The 19,620-nt window shown below is 44.0% G+C and overlaps 1 protein-coding gene across 3 annotated transcripts; it reads right to left on the bottom strand.

Annotated features, from left to right (window-relative positions):
- Nucleotides 1–1,572: 1,572 nt before the first annotated feature.
- Nucleotides 1,573–18,396, bottom strand: LOC124115172 (acetyl-coenzyme A transporter 1-like). 3 transcript variants are annotated; one of them, XM_048394156.1, is made up of 9 exons: nt 18,326–18,396; nt 14,750–15,438; nt 14,057–14,211; nt 10,499–10,683; nt 9,056–9,240; nt 8,177–8,297; nt 3,829–3,937; nt 2,443–2,549; nt 1,573–2,105 (listed from the first exon to the last, which is right to left on the bottom strand). In XM_048394156.1, the coding sequence occupies exons 2-9, from the start codon at nt 15,412–15,414 to the stop codon at nt 1,944–1,946; spliced, it is 1,689 nt and encodes a 562-aa protein (XP_048250113.1). In that variant the 5' UTR covers nt 15,415–15,438; nt 18,326–18,396; the 3' UTR covers nt 1,573–1,943. The 3 variants fall into 3 exon arrangements, with proteins under 3 accessions (XP_048250113.1, XP_048250112.1, XP_048250114.1); XM_048394155.1 differs by lacking the exon at nt 18,326–18,396 and adding an exon at nt 18,188–18,214; XM_048394157.1 differs by lacking the exon at nt 18,326–18,396 and adding an exon at nt 18,107–18,125.
- Between the last annotated feature and the right edge of the window lie 1,224 nt (nt 18,397–19,620).

Genomic DNA, 19,620 nt, shown 5'->3' with positions numbered 1-19,620 from the left:
TTTTAAAATAAAATCTGTTTTAAAAGATTGTTTGGAAAAGATTATTTGTCATCAGGTTTAACAAAAATAAACAATAATTTATAAATTTCTCCCTGCACATTTAAAGAATATTGTGTTTTGAGTGAAAGTGTTGGTTCCCTCTTTGCGAGAAAACATTTTTACGCCTTAAAGAACTGACTAAAAAAAGATTCTGTCAAAAATATTCCAGCCACACCCACCCCTCAACATGTGAAATGATGGGCCCTATAATATCTCATCACCATCTTTTGTTTCATGCTCTGCCCCTTCAGTCATTTATTTCGTATTAATTCGGTTTTATTTGTATTCAAATTTCAGTTTCAATATGTTTGACTGACATCAAAAACTAAAATTTGAATAAAAATAAAATGACCCCACAAATATTTTGGCAGACTGACTGTTTCACTATTATGTTTCGTCCAAGGAAGACATAACAAAATAATTAAAATAATTAAAATAATTTAAAGCTGCGTGGTGATTAAAGCCACTGCCATTTATAAACTGATGGTAGTGTTGAGAACTGAAACCCAGACTGACGGATGAAGCTGGTGATATATGTAAGGTGATGGAATCTGTCACCCACCGACAATCCACATTATGTTCCATCGCCTTTTAAAAAAGTTTGTTCTTTATTCACAATCAGTAAGTTGCTTTCTTTTTCAATTATTAATTTATCACTACATCATTTTTTGGGCCTGTAAACCAACAATTGAAAAATAAAAAAACTCACCATCCACAATAAACAAAGATGGCATTCCTCAGCGCATTTCATTTGTGAAATTTTCTCTCTCAAATTGATAATTCATGGGTTTGGTCATCACATGACTTTTGGAAAGTTTGAATATTTCCTTGGAGCAAGAGACAAGATTCCATCACAAAAAACAACAAAGTCTCTAAAACTCCTTGTCGATGTCTTGTTTACAAGTGAAGACATTTTGAAGGTAGGATCCCAGACCCCAGAGAGATCTGCCAGCTTATTAACATAAGACATGGCAAGAGTGATAAAACACATGTTCCCCAGGTCGGAAACTAACCGAGATGGGAGAACACAGACATTGGCTGTTGCCATGGTTACAGCTGCCATCAAACAACAGATCTCATGCTGACTCCCATTCAGTCATCAACATGTGAATTATTTGTTTCAAACAGTATCCATGGCAATTCTCCCATCTGTGGCTAAATTCCTTCTCTGGTGGAACATGTCCTCAGACACTGATTGATAATTTAGGAATTTGATTTTGTAAAATTATCACCAACACCCAAAACGTTTTTTGAATTGTAGGAAGAGAGAGTGAGATGGGTTTAATGCCTCTTGAAAAAGTACATTTACCTCTTTGGTGAAACCCACGAGCCGGGTATGGTGCTGACAAACCTAGAAACATTGGAGTAAATTGGGATTCAAAACCGCGACCATAGGTTTCTAGGTAGCCACGGGAAGCAACTCTGCACAACATATTGCGGTACCCTTGACAACTGAGCCACCCGTTTTCCTGCTGTGGGTATATATATATATATATATATATATATATATATATATATATATATATATATATATATATATATATATACTACTCAAAACAAGGTAAGGAACGCCCACAAGTAGTTTACTGATTTTCATCAATTATTATCAAACAGTTAATTCCGTTTTTGTTTGGAATTTTGTAGGTGCAATTTGATATTTTCCTAATCCAGTAAATATTGACTGTTTGGTCATATAGAACAATTTTAAATTTATTTTTGCATTCTGGTTCTGGTCTATCCATTTAATAAACCAAAAACCATCGGATGTGTAGCCTTGTATCTTGTCACAACCGTCGGCCATGTCTGGGTACAGATAAATGCTTTCCTTCAAACTGTTCCCTTATTTCTTCCCCTGAGGTTATAATGCCCGTGGTGGGTGGGGGGCTGTAATCTGATGTGAGTGATTATGAGGGACACTTCCAAGCAGAGAGGTCGAGAGAGTCCAGGCGTTTTACTGTACTCTTCTTCCACACAAGCCAGATGAGGCCGAGGATGACACAGGCCACGGACTCGATGTAGTAGCCATCCATGGTGGTGTTGCACTTGCCGTCCGCTGCGTGACACTCCTGGAAGACAGGATGGGGAACGAGTTGAGGAAATGTCATGCAGCAGTCACTACATGCAGAGATAAGAGAGCGAAGAGACTGAAAGAGGATCTGCTAAGCTAGTGGTTGACAGTGTGAACTTCCTCTGACATTTACCACCTTAGTGAAACCCACGAGAATGTAACCAAGGTGAACCTGGCACTGAAAACCCTGATCACAGGTTTCTGGCACAGCTAATAAGGGACACAACTCTGCAAAACCAGCAGGACCACCTGCTGCCCTTAGAGACTGAGAGGAGAAACTGAGAGGAGAGACTGAGAGGAGAGACTGAGAAGGTAAGCTCCATGCTGCTACGTACCGCTGTGAGAGTCTTGCTGTTGCAGGAGTCAACACCGTCCGCTGTGCAGTTCTTCCAGGTGAGGAAGTCAACCATCCACAGCGCAACAGTCGCGGGCCAGTTGCCCCCTGAAACACAGTCTCATATACACCCACTGCCCCCTGAAACATAGTCTCAAACATACCCACTGCCCCCTGAAACAATCTCATGTACACCCACTGCCTCCTGAAACATAGTCTCAGATACACCCACTGCCTCCTGAAACAATCTCATATACACCCACTGCCCCCTGAAACACAGTCTCATATACACCCACAGTCCCCTGAAACAAAGTCTCATATACACCCACTGCCCCCTGAAACACAGTCTCATATACACCCACTGCCCTCTGAAACATAGTCTCATATACACCCACTGCCCCCTGAAACACAGTCTCATATACACCCACTGCCCCCTGAAACATAGTCTCAAACATACCCAATGCCCCCTGAAACAATCTCATGTACACCCACTGCCTCCTGAAACATAGTCTCAGATACACCCACTGCCTCCTGAAACAATCTCATATACACCCACTGCCCCCTGAAACACAGTCTCATATACACCCACTGCCCCCTGAAACACAGTCTCATATACACCCACTGCCCCCTGAAACATAGTCTCATATACACCCACTGCCTCCTGAAACATATTCTCATATACACCCACTGCCTCCTGAAACACAGTCTCATATACACCCACTGCCTCCTGAAACATAGTCTCAAATATACCCACTGCCCCCTGAAACATAGTCTCAAATATACCCACTGCCCCCTGAAACAGTCTCATATACACCCACTGCCTCCTGAAACACAGTCTCATATACACCCACTGCCCCCTGAAACAGTCTCATATACACCCACTGCCTCTTGAAACATAGTCTCATATACACCCACTGCCTCCTGAAACAGTCTCATATACACCCACTGCCCCCTGAAACATAGTCTCATATACACACACTGCCTCCTGAAACAGTCTCATATACACCCACTGCCCCCTGAAACATAGTCTCATATACACCCACTGCCTCCTGAAACATATTCTCATATACACCCACTGCCTCCTGAAACACAGTCTCATATACACCCACTGCCTCCTGAAACATATTCTCATATACACCCACTGCCCCCTGAAACATAGTCTCAAATATACCCACTGCCCCCTGAAACATAGTCTCAAATATACCCACTGCCCCCTGAAACATAGTCTCATATACACCCACTGCCCCCTGAAACACAGTCTCATATTCATCCACTGCCCCCTGAAACAGTCTCATATACACCCACTGCCTCCTGAAACATAGTCTCATATGTACCTAATGCTTCACATACATTTGTCAGCCATGTGACACCACGTCTAACAACTCACCCAAGTTGCTCAGAGTATTGAGAAGGGTCATGTAGGTGCCTCCAATCGCAGGGTCGCTGACTTTAGCGGCGAACGCCATCGTCGCTACGAACATGCTGTACACAAACACCTGTAAGGGGATGAACATCATGAACAGTGAAAATAATACAATGAAAATCTGAGAGAATGACCATCTTCCTGGGAGGCGAGTAGTGAGTGTTTGGGAGATAAACATACTGTGTTTTCAATGTAGAGCTAGGTTACCTGTAGATCATCTTCCCGAGGCAAGAGAGTTAACTGACTATAAAAGTCCAGTTTCCACCCTTGCCGAACTAGGCTGGTATTATGGAGTTAGATTTTGGCTGGACTAAGGAGTTTATGCATAGTCCAATCAAAATCGCGCACCGAAATCTAAATCCTGTTCGTTTACTTTCGTGCAGATTGCGGTCGATTGCAGGATTTGCAAAGCATGTGCACCGCCAACTCGTTGTCAGCAGATATTTTCCTAATCTTTTCATGTTTTTAATCAAGGTGCTTGCGTGATTTGATGCATTTTGCGATGTAAAACCAGTTTTATCACAATATAGATCTTGATTATCGATCAGATCGTCTTGACCGGGCGCCACCATTTTATGTGAAGCAAACGCAAGTGATACGAGAGTTGAAATCTGATTGGTCCATAGGAGAGGCTTAGAAGGGACATAACTGGTAATAGCCACTGGTGGCGCTACGATCGAGCCCAGCAATTCCAGCCTAGTTCGGCAAGGGTGGAAACTGGACTTTTATAGTCAGTTAACTCTCTTGCCTCGGGAAGATGCCTGTAGATTTAACCGCGCTGCACAGCGTGAGGATTCAAATGTTAAATTTAGAGAGGTTAAATCTTCAGGTAACCTAGCTCTACATTGAAAACACAGTATGTTTATCTCCATTCTACCATGACCGAAACGGGAACTCTTTGGTGTTAGCAAATATACTGAGTGAAGCGGCATGGATTGAGTCCAATGTTTTGAGTGGGTTATCGATCTGAACGACAGGCATTGAAAGCATTTAACCGCAGCAACTTTGTCAACTAACATGAGGTGGGCACACCAAAGAAAACTAAGCAACCTTTGCAAGCTTTCGTTTTACACCACATGTCACCATTATGTCGTCATATCGCTCATTGTGAGCGCAAAAGATACGAAGTCGAAGTCGTATATAAGAGAAGCACCAAATTCCAAGCTTTCTGCTTTCCCCAAAACTTAAAATACCTTCTCTTTAAAGATTTCTGTTGTGATTTCTGAACGAAATGTATTGCCAAGCATCGTTTGAATATTGTAGTTTAAATATGCCTACCGACAGTGACTGAAAAGTACTATGCTATGAATATTAGCTTCCACGGTGATACCACCGTCAAACCAGCCGTTTCAATCAGAGGGGATTTATTCTGATTTAATAGCCTCTGATTGACCAATCAGAATTGAGTAATTTCCAAATTCATGGTGGAATTACTGCTTAAACTGAATCAGCAACCTTGCAGCTATTGGCAGTGTTCCTTGGAGTCCTGCACTGCACAATACAACAGATGTGATGGGAGACTCGGGCTGCTGATGGGGACTGGCAGTAGGGATGGATCTTGAAATGCAAACTAAGTTTCCTTGGCATGTAAATTAGGAACAAAATAATTTTGAGTTTTTTCAGTTCTTATTTTACATTCAGGCCTTTTCCACTTTTTTGGTGCTGTTATCACTGAGGTCTCCTCTGTCAAGCCATCATATTAATCATCACCACAATAAAACAGAACTGGGACATTTGAAATTCCAATTTGAGAAATTGACAATTGATGCAGTGATGAGGGAGTTTCACTTCTAAAATAGTTGCAACCACTATTGTGACAAAACTGAGAGTATGTGCACAATCTATAAAATTTATAGTGAGTGAGTGAGCTGGGTTTAACGCCGCTTTTAACAGTATTCCAGTTATATCACGGCGTGTCAGCTAAATGTGGGAGGAAAGCCCGAAGTGATGCAGGTCTCAGACATTTACCACTTCGGTGAAACCCACGAGCACGGGTATGGTGCTGACAAACCTAGAAACATAATCGGGGCGAACCGGGATTCAAACCCACAATCATAGGTTTCTGGCGCGGCCAAGGGACGCAACTCTGCACAGCGAATCACGGCGCCTTACACGACCTGGCCACCCGTGCCCCCTATAAACTTTATAAGTTTGTATCCAAAAAAGTACAGCTTTAAAAACCCAGAACCTTTCCCAGGAAGGCTTTAACCAGGGGGGCATGGAGCATCATGAAGGTTGAAGGCTAAAGTTGGTCAGAAATCAAATCCCTCACATACCACATACTTACTGCATATCAAATTTCACGACGATACATGCAGAGATTGCTGGATAAATGACATGCCATGACAGCCATGTTTAACAACGGATCGGAATATATGAGTTAGGTTTAGCAACACCATTGGATTTCAAATACAAATATCATTTTGTAAACAGAATTTTCATAGATGTTGAAAATAAAATATTCAAGATAACAGGTGAAAGACTGTACCTGGGTAAAAATCCAAACATGCAAAAACTGTATCATATTTTACTACACATACCACACGCTTCCTGCATATTAATTTCACAATGGAACATACAGAAAGGATAAATATTAGGCAAAATCTGTAGCTGATGTATGGCGTAGCTGCTGAGGGTGACCACGTACCTGATCTAAGGCGTAGCTGCCGAGGGTGACCACGTACCTGATGTAAGGCTTAGCTGCCGAGGGTGATGACGTACCTGATGTAAGGCGTAGCTGCCGAGGGTGATGACGTACCTGATGTATGACGTAGCTGACGAGGGTGACCACGTACCTGATGTAAGGCGTAGCTGCCGAGGGTGACCACGTACCTGATGTAAGGCTTAGCTGCCGAGGGTGATGACGTACCTGATGTATGACGTAGCTGCCGAGGGTGACCACGTACCTGATGTAAGGCGTAGCTGCCGAGGGTGATGACGTACCTGATGTATGACGTAGCTGACGAGGGTGACCACGTACCTGATGTAAGGCGTAGCTGCCGAGGGTGACCACGTACCTGATGTAAGGCTTAGCTGCCGAGGGTGATGACGTACCTGATGTAAGGCGTAGCTGCCGAGGGTGATGACGTACCTGATGTATGACGTAGCTGACGAGGGTGACCACGTACCTGATGTAAGGCGTAGCTGCCGAGGGTGACCACGTACCTGATGTAAGGCTTAGCTGCCGAGGGTGATGACGTACCTGATGTATGACGTAGCTGCCGAGGGTGACCACGTACCTGATGTAAGGCGTAGCTGCCGAGGGTGATGACGTACCTGATGTATGACGTAGCTGACGAGGGTGACCACGTACCTGATGTAAGGCGTAGCTGCCGAGGGTGACCACGTACCTGATGTAAGGCGTAGCTGCCGAGGGTGACCACGTACCTGATGTAAGGCGTAGCTGCCGAGGGTGATGACGTACCTGATGTATGACGTAGCTGACGAGGGTGATGACGTACCTGATGTAAGGCGTAGCTGCCGAGGGTGATGACGTACCTGATGTAAGGCGTAGCTGCCGAGGGTGATGACGTACCTGATGTAAGGCGTAGCTGCCGAGGGTGATGACGTACCTGATGTATGACGTAGCTGACGAGGGTGACCACGTACCTGATGTAAGGCGTAGCTGCCGAGGGTGACCACGTACCTGATGTATGACGTAGCTGACGAGGGTGATGACGTACCTGATGTAAGGCGTAGCTGCCGAGGGTGACCACGTACCTGATGTAAGGCGTAGCTGCCGAGGGTGATGACGTACCTGATGTAAGGCCTAGCTGCCGAGGGTGACCACGTACCTGATGTAAGGCGTAGCTGCCGAGGGTGATGACGTACCTGATGTATGACGTAGCTGCCGAGGGTGATGACGTACCTGATGTAAGGCGTAGCTGCCGAGGGTGATGACATACCTGATGTATGACGTAGCTGACGAGGGTGACCACGTACCTGATGTAAGGCGTAGCTGCCGAGGGTGACCACGTACCTGATGTATGACGTAGCTGACGAGGGTGATGACGTACCTGATGTAAGGCGTAGCTGCTGAGGGTGACCACGTACCTGATGTAAGGCGTAGCTGCCGAGGGTGATGACGTACCTGATGTAAGGCGTAGCTGCCGAGGGTGACCACGTACCTGATGTAAGGCGTAGCTGCCGAGGGTGATGACGTACCTGATGTAAGGCGTAGCTGCTGAGGGTGATGACGTACCTGATGTAAGGCGTAGCTGCTGAGGGTGATGACGTACCTGATGTATGACGTAGCTGCCGAGGGTGACCACGTACCTGATGTAAGTCGTAGCTGCCTAGGGTGACCACGTACCTGATGTAAGGCGTAGCTGCCGAGGGTGATGACGTACCAGTACCAGGGGAACTCCCCAGGCGCCGTCTGCGCCACGGTCGCCCAGTACACCAGAGCACAGTACACCAAACCCAGGATCAACCTGCAACACACAACTCAGGGTCAGTCTTATCAACTTCGGGGCACTGTGGCCTGGCTGTCTCAAGCATCCATTTCGCTACAAAGAGTTGCGCCTTCCAGAAAACAATGACTGTGAGTTTGAATCCCAGATTCTCCCTGATCATGGATAATCCTGATCTTGGTTTGTCAGCACCAGCGCTTGTGGGTTTCACTATAGCAATACTCCAGGCTTTCCTCCCACGTGAAGCAGACACACTGGGAGAAAACCGTTACCATGAAATAACTAGCATTGAGTGTGTGAGTTGTTTTTAATGTCGCTTTGAACAGTATTCCAGTCATATCACAGCGTGTCAGCTTAATTAGGGTGGAAAGCCCAAAGGGATGCAGCTCTCCTACTCACTTTGGTGAAATCCACGAGCACGGGTATGGTGCTGACAGACCAAGAAACATAATGGGGGTGAACCGGGATTCGAACCCACAATCTGCACAGCAAAGTGCGGCGCCCTAGACGACTGGGCCACCCGTGCCTCCAAATAAAAGGGTAACCTTAGGTTTCAAATCTAAAATAATGACTTGTTTTGAATAGACAATGGTGGTGGGTGAAGAGGGGGGAGGGGGGTGGGGGGGAGACAATCAAGGGTAACTGGCCTGGGGACCTTGTCTGTCTTGGAATCTCCATGGAGGGTGGGGGACCACTGAACCCTCACGGGGTGAAGAAGCAGAGTACTGGGGAAATTGTCCAGGAATCCTCACAGGAGACAGCACTACGAGACATCTCACCTGAAAGGCATGGCTCGGAGGAAGACGTCCATGGGTCGGGGTCCGGTTGTGTACTTGCTGATGCCGAGAGCCAGGAGAATCTGCAGCGGCACCATGGGAACGGCAAACAGCGCCAGTCTCTCTTTGGGGAGTCCCGCCTCTATCAACTTCAGGCTTGTGAGGGAATCCGCAGCAGCAAATCCAATCTAAACAGAAGACAGGAAAAGTCCACATGAATGGGCTTTCACTATTACATTATTTTTAGTATTATTCTTGTTGTGGTTATAATATAATGAGCCTGACCTCTTTATCATACTTGTAATTAAACATCGCCATGCCCTGCCTCAGTTAGTTTAGACTGCACGGGTGGCCCAGTCGTCTAAAGCGCCGCGATTCGCTGTGCAGAGTTGCATCCCTTGGACACGCCAGAAACCTATGATTGTGGGGTCGAATCCCGGTTCGCTCCGATTATGTTTCTAGGTTTGTCAGCACCATACCCGTGCTCGTGGGTTTCACCAAAGTGGTAAACGTCTGAGACCTGCATCACTTCGGGCTTTCCTCCCACATTAAGCTGACACGCCGCGATATAACTGGAATACTGTTAAAAGTGGCATTATACCCAACTCACTCACTCACTCCTTCACTCACTCACTCACTAGACCACCTACGTGGTCTAGTGGTAGAGCGTCCGCCCGGAGAGCGGAAGGTCCGGGGTTTGATCCCCGGCCGCGTCATACCACAAGACGTTAAAAGATGGTACTTGTTGTTACCCTGTGTGGCACTCGGCATTAAAGGGGCTAAAACAAGGACTGGTCGGCTCGGAGTCAGTATACGGTGTCTGGTGGGGTATTCAGCATACGGCATGGTATCTCAGTGAGCTAGCACTATCAATCGGCATCAGTCTGGACAAGTACCAGCAGCCACACACACACACACACGAGCAAGCGCATCGCTATATAAGTGCAATAATCTTGGACGCGACGTTAAACCCCCTTTCACCTCTCCTCACCTAAGTTAGTTTACTGACTACTAGGAATAGACCTGGGTAAACTGCAAACAGTGGAAACGTGTTGTATATGTAGGACGATGACACAATCTGCCACATCAGACATATTTCATCTATATGATGGAGGCCAGGAAATAATCTGGACCAGAAAATCTGGTGATTGATATTATGAAGGAAGATCCACAGTGTCGGGGAAAGTTGACAGACCTGATCACCCAGATCATCAAGTCACCTTGTACAACTAGTATAGGTTACTGGGGACCAATTCAAAGCAGGAATCCACACAGATTTTGCCACTCATATTACCGCCAGTTCCCCATGTACGTCAGTTCTTTTCACAAGGATGAAACCAAAGAATTATTTTTCCCCTCATCTCCATGTGGTTCTCATCAACACAATGCAAAACAAAACATATACGAATTTACCCCCAAATGACCTTGACCTTATTTCCAACTGACCTTGCATGTGAGGAGAATGAGGCAGTAGGACATGACAGCAGGTCGTTTGACGACCTTCCCCAGTATCTTGTAGGTTTCCACGATGCCCTGGTCAGGGTCGGCCGAGAGGTCAAGCTTTTCTTGCTTCAATACCCAGACTAGAGTGGTTGTGATAAAGAACACCACGCCCCAGAATGTAAGAAAACCTGCAAAAGCAAATCTATAATTCATTACTGTTGAAAACTGCCTAGTCACATGAATCAAAATAACTACTACTTAAATTTACACACATACTTATAAGAAGAGAAGCTTCTTTCATATCACTACAGTTAATCTGTCGAATTAGGTTAGCTACAGTAAAACGAAAGAAGTGGGTGGTAGTTAAAATAGCTGCAAAATCCGGTCACAGAGAAATCACGTAACAGATACTCAGTCACGTGTTTGTTGTGGGTTCTTAAGGATCTCTCAACTTTAAAAGATTTAAGAACTGGGTATTTTTTTCATCTTAAATATGTTTCAACATATACATGACAGTGAGATTTATGACCATGTTCACCAAATGTGTTTCTTTCACATCTATATCATTAATATCAGATACAAGAACAAGACTTTGTGAGATGCGCATGTCTTATCCCTGATATGCGACATTTACGTTACAGACAAACCCTAGGATTATACTATTTTAGGTGAAAAGTGTAATTCTGTAAATAAGCAAAGCATAAGAAGTATTTTCACTCCCAGAGAGCATGCTGGAGTCTGTGAAGGTGAAGTCTACATTCCAATTCCATCTCACGACATCAGGCACATTGACAATGCTTCACAGTTTTGGTAAACTTCCATCCTCCACCTCCCCTGAACGATGCTGAATACATACGACCACTTTAACACTGCAGGGCTTTGTCTAGGATTCTTAACTTAGTGATCCTGGCATGCAATATGGAAAAAAATCATTATTTTATTCAAACTTGCCCTTTTTTAAAGTTTTCATTTTCTTAAATTCAGAGGCTTTTTAACATTGCATTACGATACTGCATTGAGTGCTATAGTATAATAATAAACTTATCAAAACCAGGGGGCACTGGTGGCCCAGTCGTCTAAGGCGCCGTGATTCGCTGTGCAGAGTTGCGCCCCTTGGGCACGCCAGAGACCTATGATTGTGGGTTCGAATTCCGGTTCGCCCCAATTATGTTCTACATCATTTTGACCCCAATCTCATTAAAATAAGATCTTAGTTCTCGTTGCCGTTAAACAAAGATCTGAGGACATCCCATTACGGGTCACGTCAGACCGACCTTGCGCGAACTTTGACCGACCAATGGAATGACCAATCAGAAGGCAGCTTTCCCGTGCTTTACAGCACTAATTTCAAATTGGCAGCTATGCTTCGAAAACATATTTTGACAAATTCTCGATTACGATTTTGAAACCTGAACAAAAGAGCATTCTGGAATGGCTAATAGATGGTTTAGATTGTATGGATTCAGTCGTTAAACCTAAAACTATCGTTCGGAATATCCCGTGTTAAAGTTTTCGAGGTTGCATAAAAATGAGAAATCACATTCCGACTGTCACTTTCAGTCTGGTAAGTGACGCTCTGATTCGTCGGATGAAAGGTCGTTCAGACGTGACCCCTGATGGGATGTCTTCAGATCTTTGTTTAGCGGTAGCGAGAACAAAGGTCTGATTTTAATGAGATTGTTTTGACCCTGTAATCTTGATTGTTTGACTGCATGATCATTTATGACTATCCTCACTACAATCCATCCCAATGAACTAAACAAAGACGCAAGCTCTACTGTTCATAAAGGTAATCCCTAACTCTCAACAACATGTGGCCATATCATCTGTTAAATCACTCCTACCGCTATTAGACAGTGCAACAGCTGATCCCCCAAACAGCCCATGACTACAATGTGCAAGTCTACACGTTCACCTGATTGTCTATAAACTCCACCAGAAACACAGTTGTTGTTGACACTGATCTAGCTTACTCTCATCATCATAATCATCATATCATAGGATGATGGCTGTCCTATAACATTTCTTATTTATATTAATAAATTGGACAAATCCATACCTGAGTGTGGCTAGTAGTGTCTACTGTGACCTACCCGAGAGAGTGACTAACCCCTGTGTCTACAGTGACCTACCCAAAAGTGACTAGCCCTTGTCTACTGCGACCTACCTGAGAGATTGACTAGCCCCTGTGTCTACAGGGACCTACCCAAAAGTGACTAGCTCTTGTCTACTGCGACCTACCTGAGTGAGTGACTAGCCCCTGTGTCTACAGTGACCTACCCAAAAGTGACTAGTCTCTGTGTCTACTGAGAGAGTGACTAGTCCCTGTGTCTACTGCAAACCTACCTGAGAGAGTGACTAGTCCCTGTGTCTACAGTGACCTACCTGAGAGAGTGACTAGCCCCGGTGTCTACAGTGACCTACCTGAGAGAGTGACTAGTCCCTGTGTCTACTGTGACCTACCTGAGAGAGTGACTAGCCCCGGTGTCTACAGTGACCTATCCAAGGGTGACTAGTCCCTGTGCCTACTGCGACCTACCTGAGAGAGTGACTAGTCCCTGTGTCTACTGTGACCTACCTGAGAGAGTGACTAGCCCCGGTGTCTACAGTGACCGACCCAAGAGTGACTAGCCCCTGTGTCTACTGCGACCTACCTGAGAGAGTGACTAGCCCCGGTGTCTACAGTGACTGACCCAAGAGTGACTAGCCCCTGTGTCTACTACGACCTACCTGAGTGTGGCTAGTCGTGTCTACTGTGACCTACCCGAGAGACTGACTAGCCCTTGTCTACTGCGACCTACCTGAGAGAGTGACTAGCCCCTGTGTCTACAGTGACCTACCCAAAAGTGACTAGTCCCTGTGTCTACTGAGAGAGTGACTAGTCCCTGTGTCTACTGCAAACCTACCTGAGAGAGTGACTAGTCCCTGTGTCTACAGTGACCTACCTGAGAGAGTGACTAGCCCCGGTGTCTACAGTGACCTACCTGAGAGAGTGACTAGTCCCTGTGTCTACTGTGACCTACCTGAGAGAGTGACTAGCCCCGGTGTCTACAGTGACCTACCTGAGAGAGTGACTAGCCCCGGTGTCTACAGTGACCTACCTGAGAGAGTGACTAGTCCCTGTGTCTACTGTGACCTACCTGAGAGAGTGACTAGCCCCGGTGTCTACAGTGACCTGTCCAAGAGAGACTAGTCCCTGTGTCTACAGTGATTGACCTGAGAGAGGGACTAGTCCCTGTGTCTACAGTGACCTACCTGAGGGAGTGACTAGTCCCTGTGTCTACTGTGACCTACCTGAGAGAGTGACTAGTCCCCGTGTCTACAGTGACCTACCTGAGGGAGTGACTAGTCCCTGTGTCTACAGTGACCTACCTGAGAGAGTGACTAGTCCCTGTGTCTACAGTGACCTACCTGAGAGAGTGACTAGTCCCTGTGTTTACTGTGACCTACCCGAGAGAGTTGCTAGTCATGTCTACTGCGACCTACCTGAGAGAGTGACTAGTCCCTGTGTCTACAGTGACCTACCCGAGAGAGTCGCTAGTCATGTCTACTGTGACCTACCTGAGAGAGTGACTAGTCCCTGTGCCTGTGGCACGGACCTTAGATAGTTGTTGCAGAACTCGGGCGACTCCAGCGCCAGGAAGAGGACGTTGCCCAGAAAGTAGCCAGTAGTCTGACCGACAGAGTTGCATGTACTTGCCCAACCGACATTACGCCTGCAAATAAAGTTCCTCCAACCTTAATGTCCACACAAAGACACCCCACTCCAACCCAAACCCACTCCTCCCCGACCCAAACCCACTCCTCCCACACTCAAACACACACACACACCCCTCCCCACACAATCACACCCATCTTCCACACACAAACACACACCCACCCCCCACACACCCCTCCCCTGACCAAACACACACACAAACACATGTATTTTTTTTAATTTCCTAATTTTTTTAAACTAAATATATTATTTATATATTACATGCTGCCAGAAAGTCAAGCAGGTGAAGAAGAATTTCCTCTGCTATCTAAGCAGATTCTGGTATCACGGAAGCCTACATCGTTATGCATTGTTTATATCATGTCCAGGCATGGAATAATCAACAACACTCACAGACCTTGGGGCCGTTCCACAAAGCAATCTTAGCACTAAGGTGATCTTAAGTCCCATACTTTAACATAGGTTTACGATCATCATAGTGCTAAGATCGCTTTGAGGAACGGGGCCCTAACACCCACATCTCCCAGTCTCCTCACCTCGATAGCATCGTCAGCGCCCAGCCATCCACGGCGATGTCTTGTGTAGCCGCCAGGAAGTTCAACATGAAGAATATAACGGTCAGCAGCATCACACTCACTTGAGCGTCCTCGTCACCATCTCCAAGAATGTCCTTGATATGCCACGACAACACAATCATAAACACGCCTATCAGGTACTGGGTCGGCACCAGCCATGTCTTCCGCCGCCCAAACTGAAGCCAGTATATAGAATCCACCAACGGCGCCCAAAGCAGTTTTACACTAAACGGCCAATACACAAAACTAAACAACGCCTGTTCTTTGTAACTTACCTGCCTACTTTGTAACAACATTGGGATGCTACCAGCCAAGCCTAAAGGAATACCTTGTAGAATGTATAAGAATGTCAACAGAGCTATGCTTCCATAGTCCCCCTCTAAATTGCTGCCCTCTTTTAACGTTTTGTCTTCATCGTCATACAAGTCTGGTTGAACAACAGAGGTCGAGATGGGAATATGAGGTCCTATGAAGTCACTTTCAGGGTCCACCCCGTCTATAAGATGCCGCCCTCCTTTCCTGGGGCGAGCGTTGCCTTTGTTGACGGCCATGTTGGCTGCTATCTCGGGCATGAGAATGTACTCGTCAAGAAAAAACTTGAGCTTTCTTGCAAGAAATATCAGCATATATATCAGTCAGATCACATCAATCTGAAAAAAAAAGCATCGTGGGTTATTGTTGTTTGGATCATAATAATACATAAACAAAACCAATAATTTTACAAGCAATTCTTGGGCTGCACACATTAACTGTCAATTTTGTCGAACTAGAAATGACAAATTGTAAAGGTACCAAAACATTGGAAATATTGTTCTAAACATGATAAACGTTATCAGACAAATTCAAATGGCTGACAACCAGTGTTTTGTTTCTCTTTTTATCAACTGCAAAGTTTCTGATAAAGTACAAATGTGTGTATAGTGTGTGAAAAAGGATGATTTTTTTAGCTTCAACACTGAACGAAAAAACATAATACTGGTAATAGACGAGGAGAAAGGATACTGTAAGAGAAAACCAGAGCCCCAGATAACTTTTTGTTCAATTGAGTTTTTACTCGAAGGTTTCTATTTTAATTTGGTTATTACATTTTTCATTGGGTAACCAATATTTTTTCACTTATCTAGTCATCACTCAATTGGGTTGGGTTTTTTAGTGAACATTTTAAGATTTTAAAAAAATGCAATCATGTTTTAGATGTATATAAGTGTTCTAATATATAGGCTTGACTTGGAAAGTAAATTAGCTCGTAATTTTGTTTCGGAAATTAGCTTCTTTGTGCACATGCTGAAAAGGCTTCATTGGGTATTTCCGCGAGCTGTTTTTATACATTTGAGTTTTTCATTTAATTATGTGTTTTTATACGCAAGTTAATTGAGAGTAATTGGGTTTTGAATATTTGGGGGGGGGGGGGGGGGGGATTTTACGCAAATATGCTGCTTATCTGTAGTTCTGAAAAGGCCCAGGACCAAAGATGGATCTTTTAACATTTTTGAACTCATTCAGCAGCACAGTCACCGGCTCCAAGCAAACAACACTGTCATCATGATATGTTTCGGGTCAGTAAGAACTTGGTTTGATAACAACGCAAACAAAGGTTAAAATTAAACTGACCAGCAAAGTTATGTAAGAAATGTTATGTAGTTTTATTTCAATAGACATAAAACCCACAGCTTACTGGCTCAATACTGGCTTGATACTGGCCCCATAACGCGAGAAATAAACTGAGTTCTGGTTCTTTGTGTGAGGCAACAAGTAGGACAAGCAGACAATTAAGATGAATGCATGGATTGAGCTGTTGAATTCTGTCAATCAGTATCCATTGTCATGTTCTTCATAATATAAATATAATCTCTACAAATTATTACAATGTCTCATTAACATGTATTCCAGTTATATCACGGCGTGTCAGCTTAATGTGGGAGGAAAGCCCGAAGTGATGCAGGTCTAAGACGTTTACCACTTCGGTGAAACCCACGAGCACGGGTATGGTGCTGACAAACCTAGAAACATAATTGGAGCGAACCGGGATTCGAACCCACAATCATAGGTTTCTGGCGTGCCCAAGGGACGCAGCTCTGCACAGCGAATCGCGGCGCCTTAGACGACTGGGCCACCCGTGCCCCCCTGTATAATAGGAGCTAATGGGACCGATGTATTGTGATATATTGTGATGTATTGTGATATATTGTGATGTATTGTGATATATTTCCGTATATTCTGATATAATGTGGTATATTGTGGTATATTGTGATATATTGTGGTATATTGTGATATATTGTGGTATATTCTAATACATTGTGGTATATTGTGATATATTGTGGTATATTGTGATATATTACCGGTACATATCTTTAACATGTTCTAGCTTCCAATGATTAACATGATAAAATAAATTATTACATGTAAACAATACAGCTCTGATGTAATTAAACAGATATTCACTGTTTGCGGATGTTGTCACTAATTCTGCTGACATTACCATCATCAGTAGCACATATAGCCCCTGAGATAATTTACTCCAAGATGTAACCATACATGATGACATCAACCCAAACAGAAACATAATATTCAATTCATAATACAATGCCTGTGTGTAATGTCAGCTCAATGAGATTGTCTGTACTCGGGCTTGGACAGCTAACTGGGTAAGGTGGGTACTGAGTAGGACCTGTGCTTAGTCTTGTGATATACTGTTTAATGACAAAATTATCTGGCACTTCATGGCTACACTACAAGTCACTTATGTTCACATTTCTATCTGACCATGCACCCATTCCTTCTTACTTTATATGTTTGAATAAAGATCAAACTTCAGTCAAATTCAGTGTATGCATGACCAGGTATTTATATGTGTACCTAAATACATTTTGTCCAGGGCTTTGGTCAAACTATTCCCAATCGGACATTTTGTAGCTATCAGGGTCGGGTAATAGCGGGGTGGGTACCTGGACAGTAAATGTGGACTCGTCACTGCCCTGTACAATACTACATGACATGTGCTCCACCATTTAATCTGCAGGTAATGCCTGGCTCAACATATGTTAGCTTGTAGCTTGGGATGGGTTTGCTTGTGTCAGTTCTCATTAGATTTGAATTAAGTGACCACCATATACCACTGCACTCTAAGGCGATATCATTTCTGCCCGTCTGCTTCAGGAGTCTCGTGGTCAGTTGGTATGCGATCAAACAGACAAATCACCATAACTTGCATAAGCTGAAATTACTACTGCAACAGCAGTCGTTTAATACCAAAACCTATCCACACGCAATACCTAAACGTATACTTTATGACACAAAACAGGTAAAATAAAATGTTACTTTTTTTGTTAGTGAACGTGACTTGATCTACTGAACACGACAATATTGACATATGGGGAATGACTTGCAATCTTCACCCACTCTCAGCATATGCCCCGGGTATTTCTTTCAGAAAACATGTCCTTTCTAACAAACCTCCCACGGCCGCCAAGTATTGTAGTAGATGACCTGTGTTTTCAAAACACACAAATTATGGCGTTACAACACATGGATACTTACGATTGTTTATAGCGCGTCTAATAAACGTGGCATCAATCCATCGGCTGAAAGCCCGGAAGTAAACATACCGGCGGTATCGAGCTCCTTACTGCGTCATTTGTGCGACAACTCAGAGAAGTTTTGAGTTCAAATGGCGGGTAATTTAAATAATAATCATCTCGTGGTGTTTAATTTTTGGTGGTTGCGAAAGCTTGATTGTTTAACATCACAATTGTAGTTGATGTACAAATGAGCTATGTAGCTTGGTCTAGATCAAATGTGCGAACATTCTGCGGAAATCGAGTAATGGCTAGACCTTTCGGGAGTTAGGCGACCAGCAGAATCACAGTAAACCAAACAATCAGACTTTGCCTTCTCCGGAGGAGGAGGGGGAGACGTAGGGTATTTTCACTGCCTTGACTGTTGTGTGGGGATAGTGGTGAACCCAAGACTCATCCACGGTTTTCAAATCGCCCAACAAAATCAGCTTGGTCTGCTTCAAAATGCTACTGCTTGACACACACACACACACACACACACACAAACACACACACACACACACACACACTCTCTCTCTCTCTCTCTCTCTCTCTCTCTCTCTGTGCATTTTATACAACAATTAATATACACTTCTTGTCATCCTTGTTTCCTGGTATAACCCTACACTTGTGTAATTGTCGTCATTCACTTCATGCCCAGTTATAAATAATAACTTATAAAGTCATTAAAGGTACAACGAGTGGCAGAATCACTCAGATTACCTGACAAAGACTATTCAAACATTCACCCCTGCCTCTGAGGGTGTTAGCAATCAGTGGTTCGCATTTGGCATTTCTCGTCGTCTGGAGTTATTATTCCATCTAAGGCTGGGTTATACACATGTTATAAATCCAGGTCTGGTGAATGTATTACAGTAAACTACGTTTATAACGAACACGCTTATAACGAACTCACCGATATAACGAACTTTTTTTCAGTACCGGCCATTTGTGTTATATATGCTGTATATATGCTTATAACGAACTACGGTTATAACGAACTAAAATTAGTGTCCCTTTGAGTTCGTTATAACCGTAGTTTACTGTATATGTTACATAATATGTACGTTCGTGGCAGATGTTTTCGAAATTATTCTGAACATTTTAGGCATGTTTCAATTACAATGTCGGCTGTAAAGTGTAAACATCCCTTCAGGTATTAATATTTCCTCGAGCTGTAGACACGGTATAGTTAATACGATAACTTTAAAAATATAATATAATATAATATAATATAATATAATATAATATAATATAATATAATATAATATAATATAA

This window comes from Haliotis rufescens, unplaced genomic scaffold (genome assembly GCF_023055435.1).
Source record: "Haliotis rufescens isolate VD_foot unplaced genomic scaffold, xgHalRufe1.0.p SCAF_13, whole genome shotgun sequence".
In the NCBI taxonomy this organism is placed as follows: domain Eukaryota; kingdom Metazoa; phylum Mollusca; class Gastropoda; order Lepetellida; family Haliotidae; genus Haliotis; species Haliotis rufescens.
This window is presented reverse-complemented; position numbering and strand designations above follow the sequence as displayed.

Bases quoted from the DNA above. Each gene is read 5' to 3' on its own strand.
- LOC124115172 (XM_048394156.1), bottom strand. From the start codon at position 15,414: ATGCTGATATTTCTTGCAAGAAAGCTCAAGTTTTTTCTTGACGAGTAC. The intron at 14,212-14,749 runs GTGAGGAGACTG...CTTTATTTGCAG, and splicing joins GCGCTGACGATGCTATCGAG to GCGTAATGTCGGTTGGGCAA. The intron at 3,938-8,176 runs GTACGTGGTCAC...ATCCCCTTACAG, and splicing joins GCAGCTACGCCTTACATCAG to GTGTTTGTGTACAGCATGTT.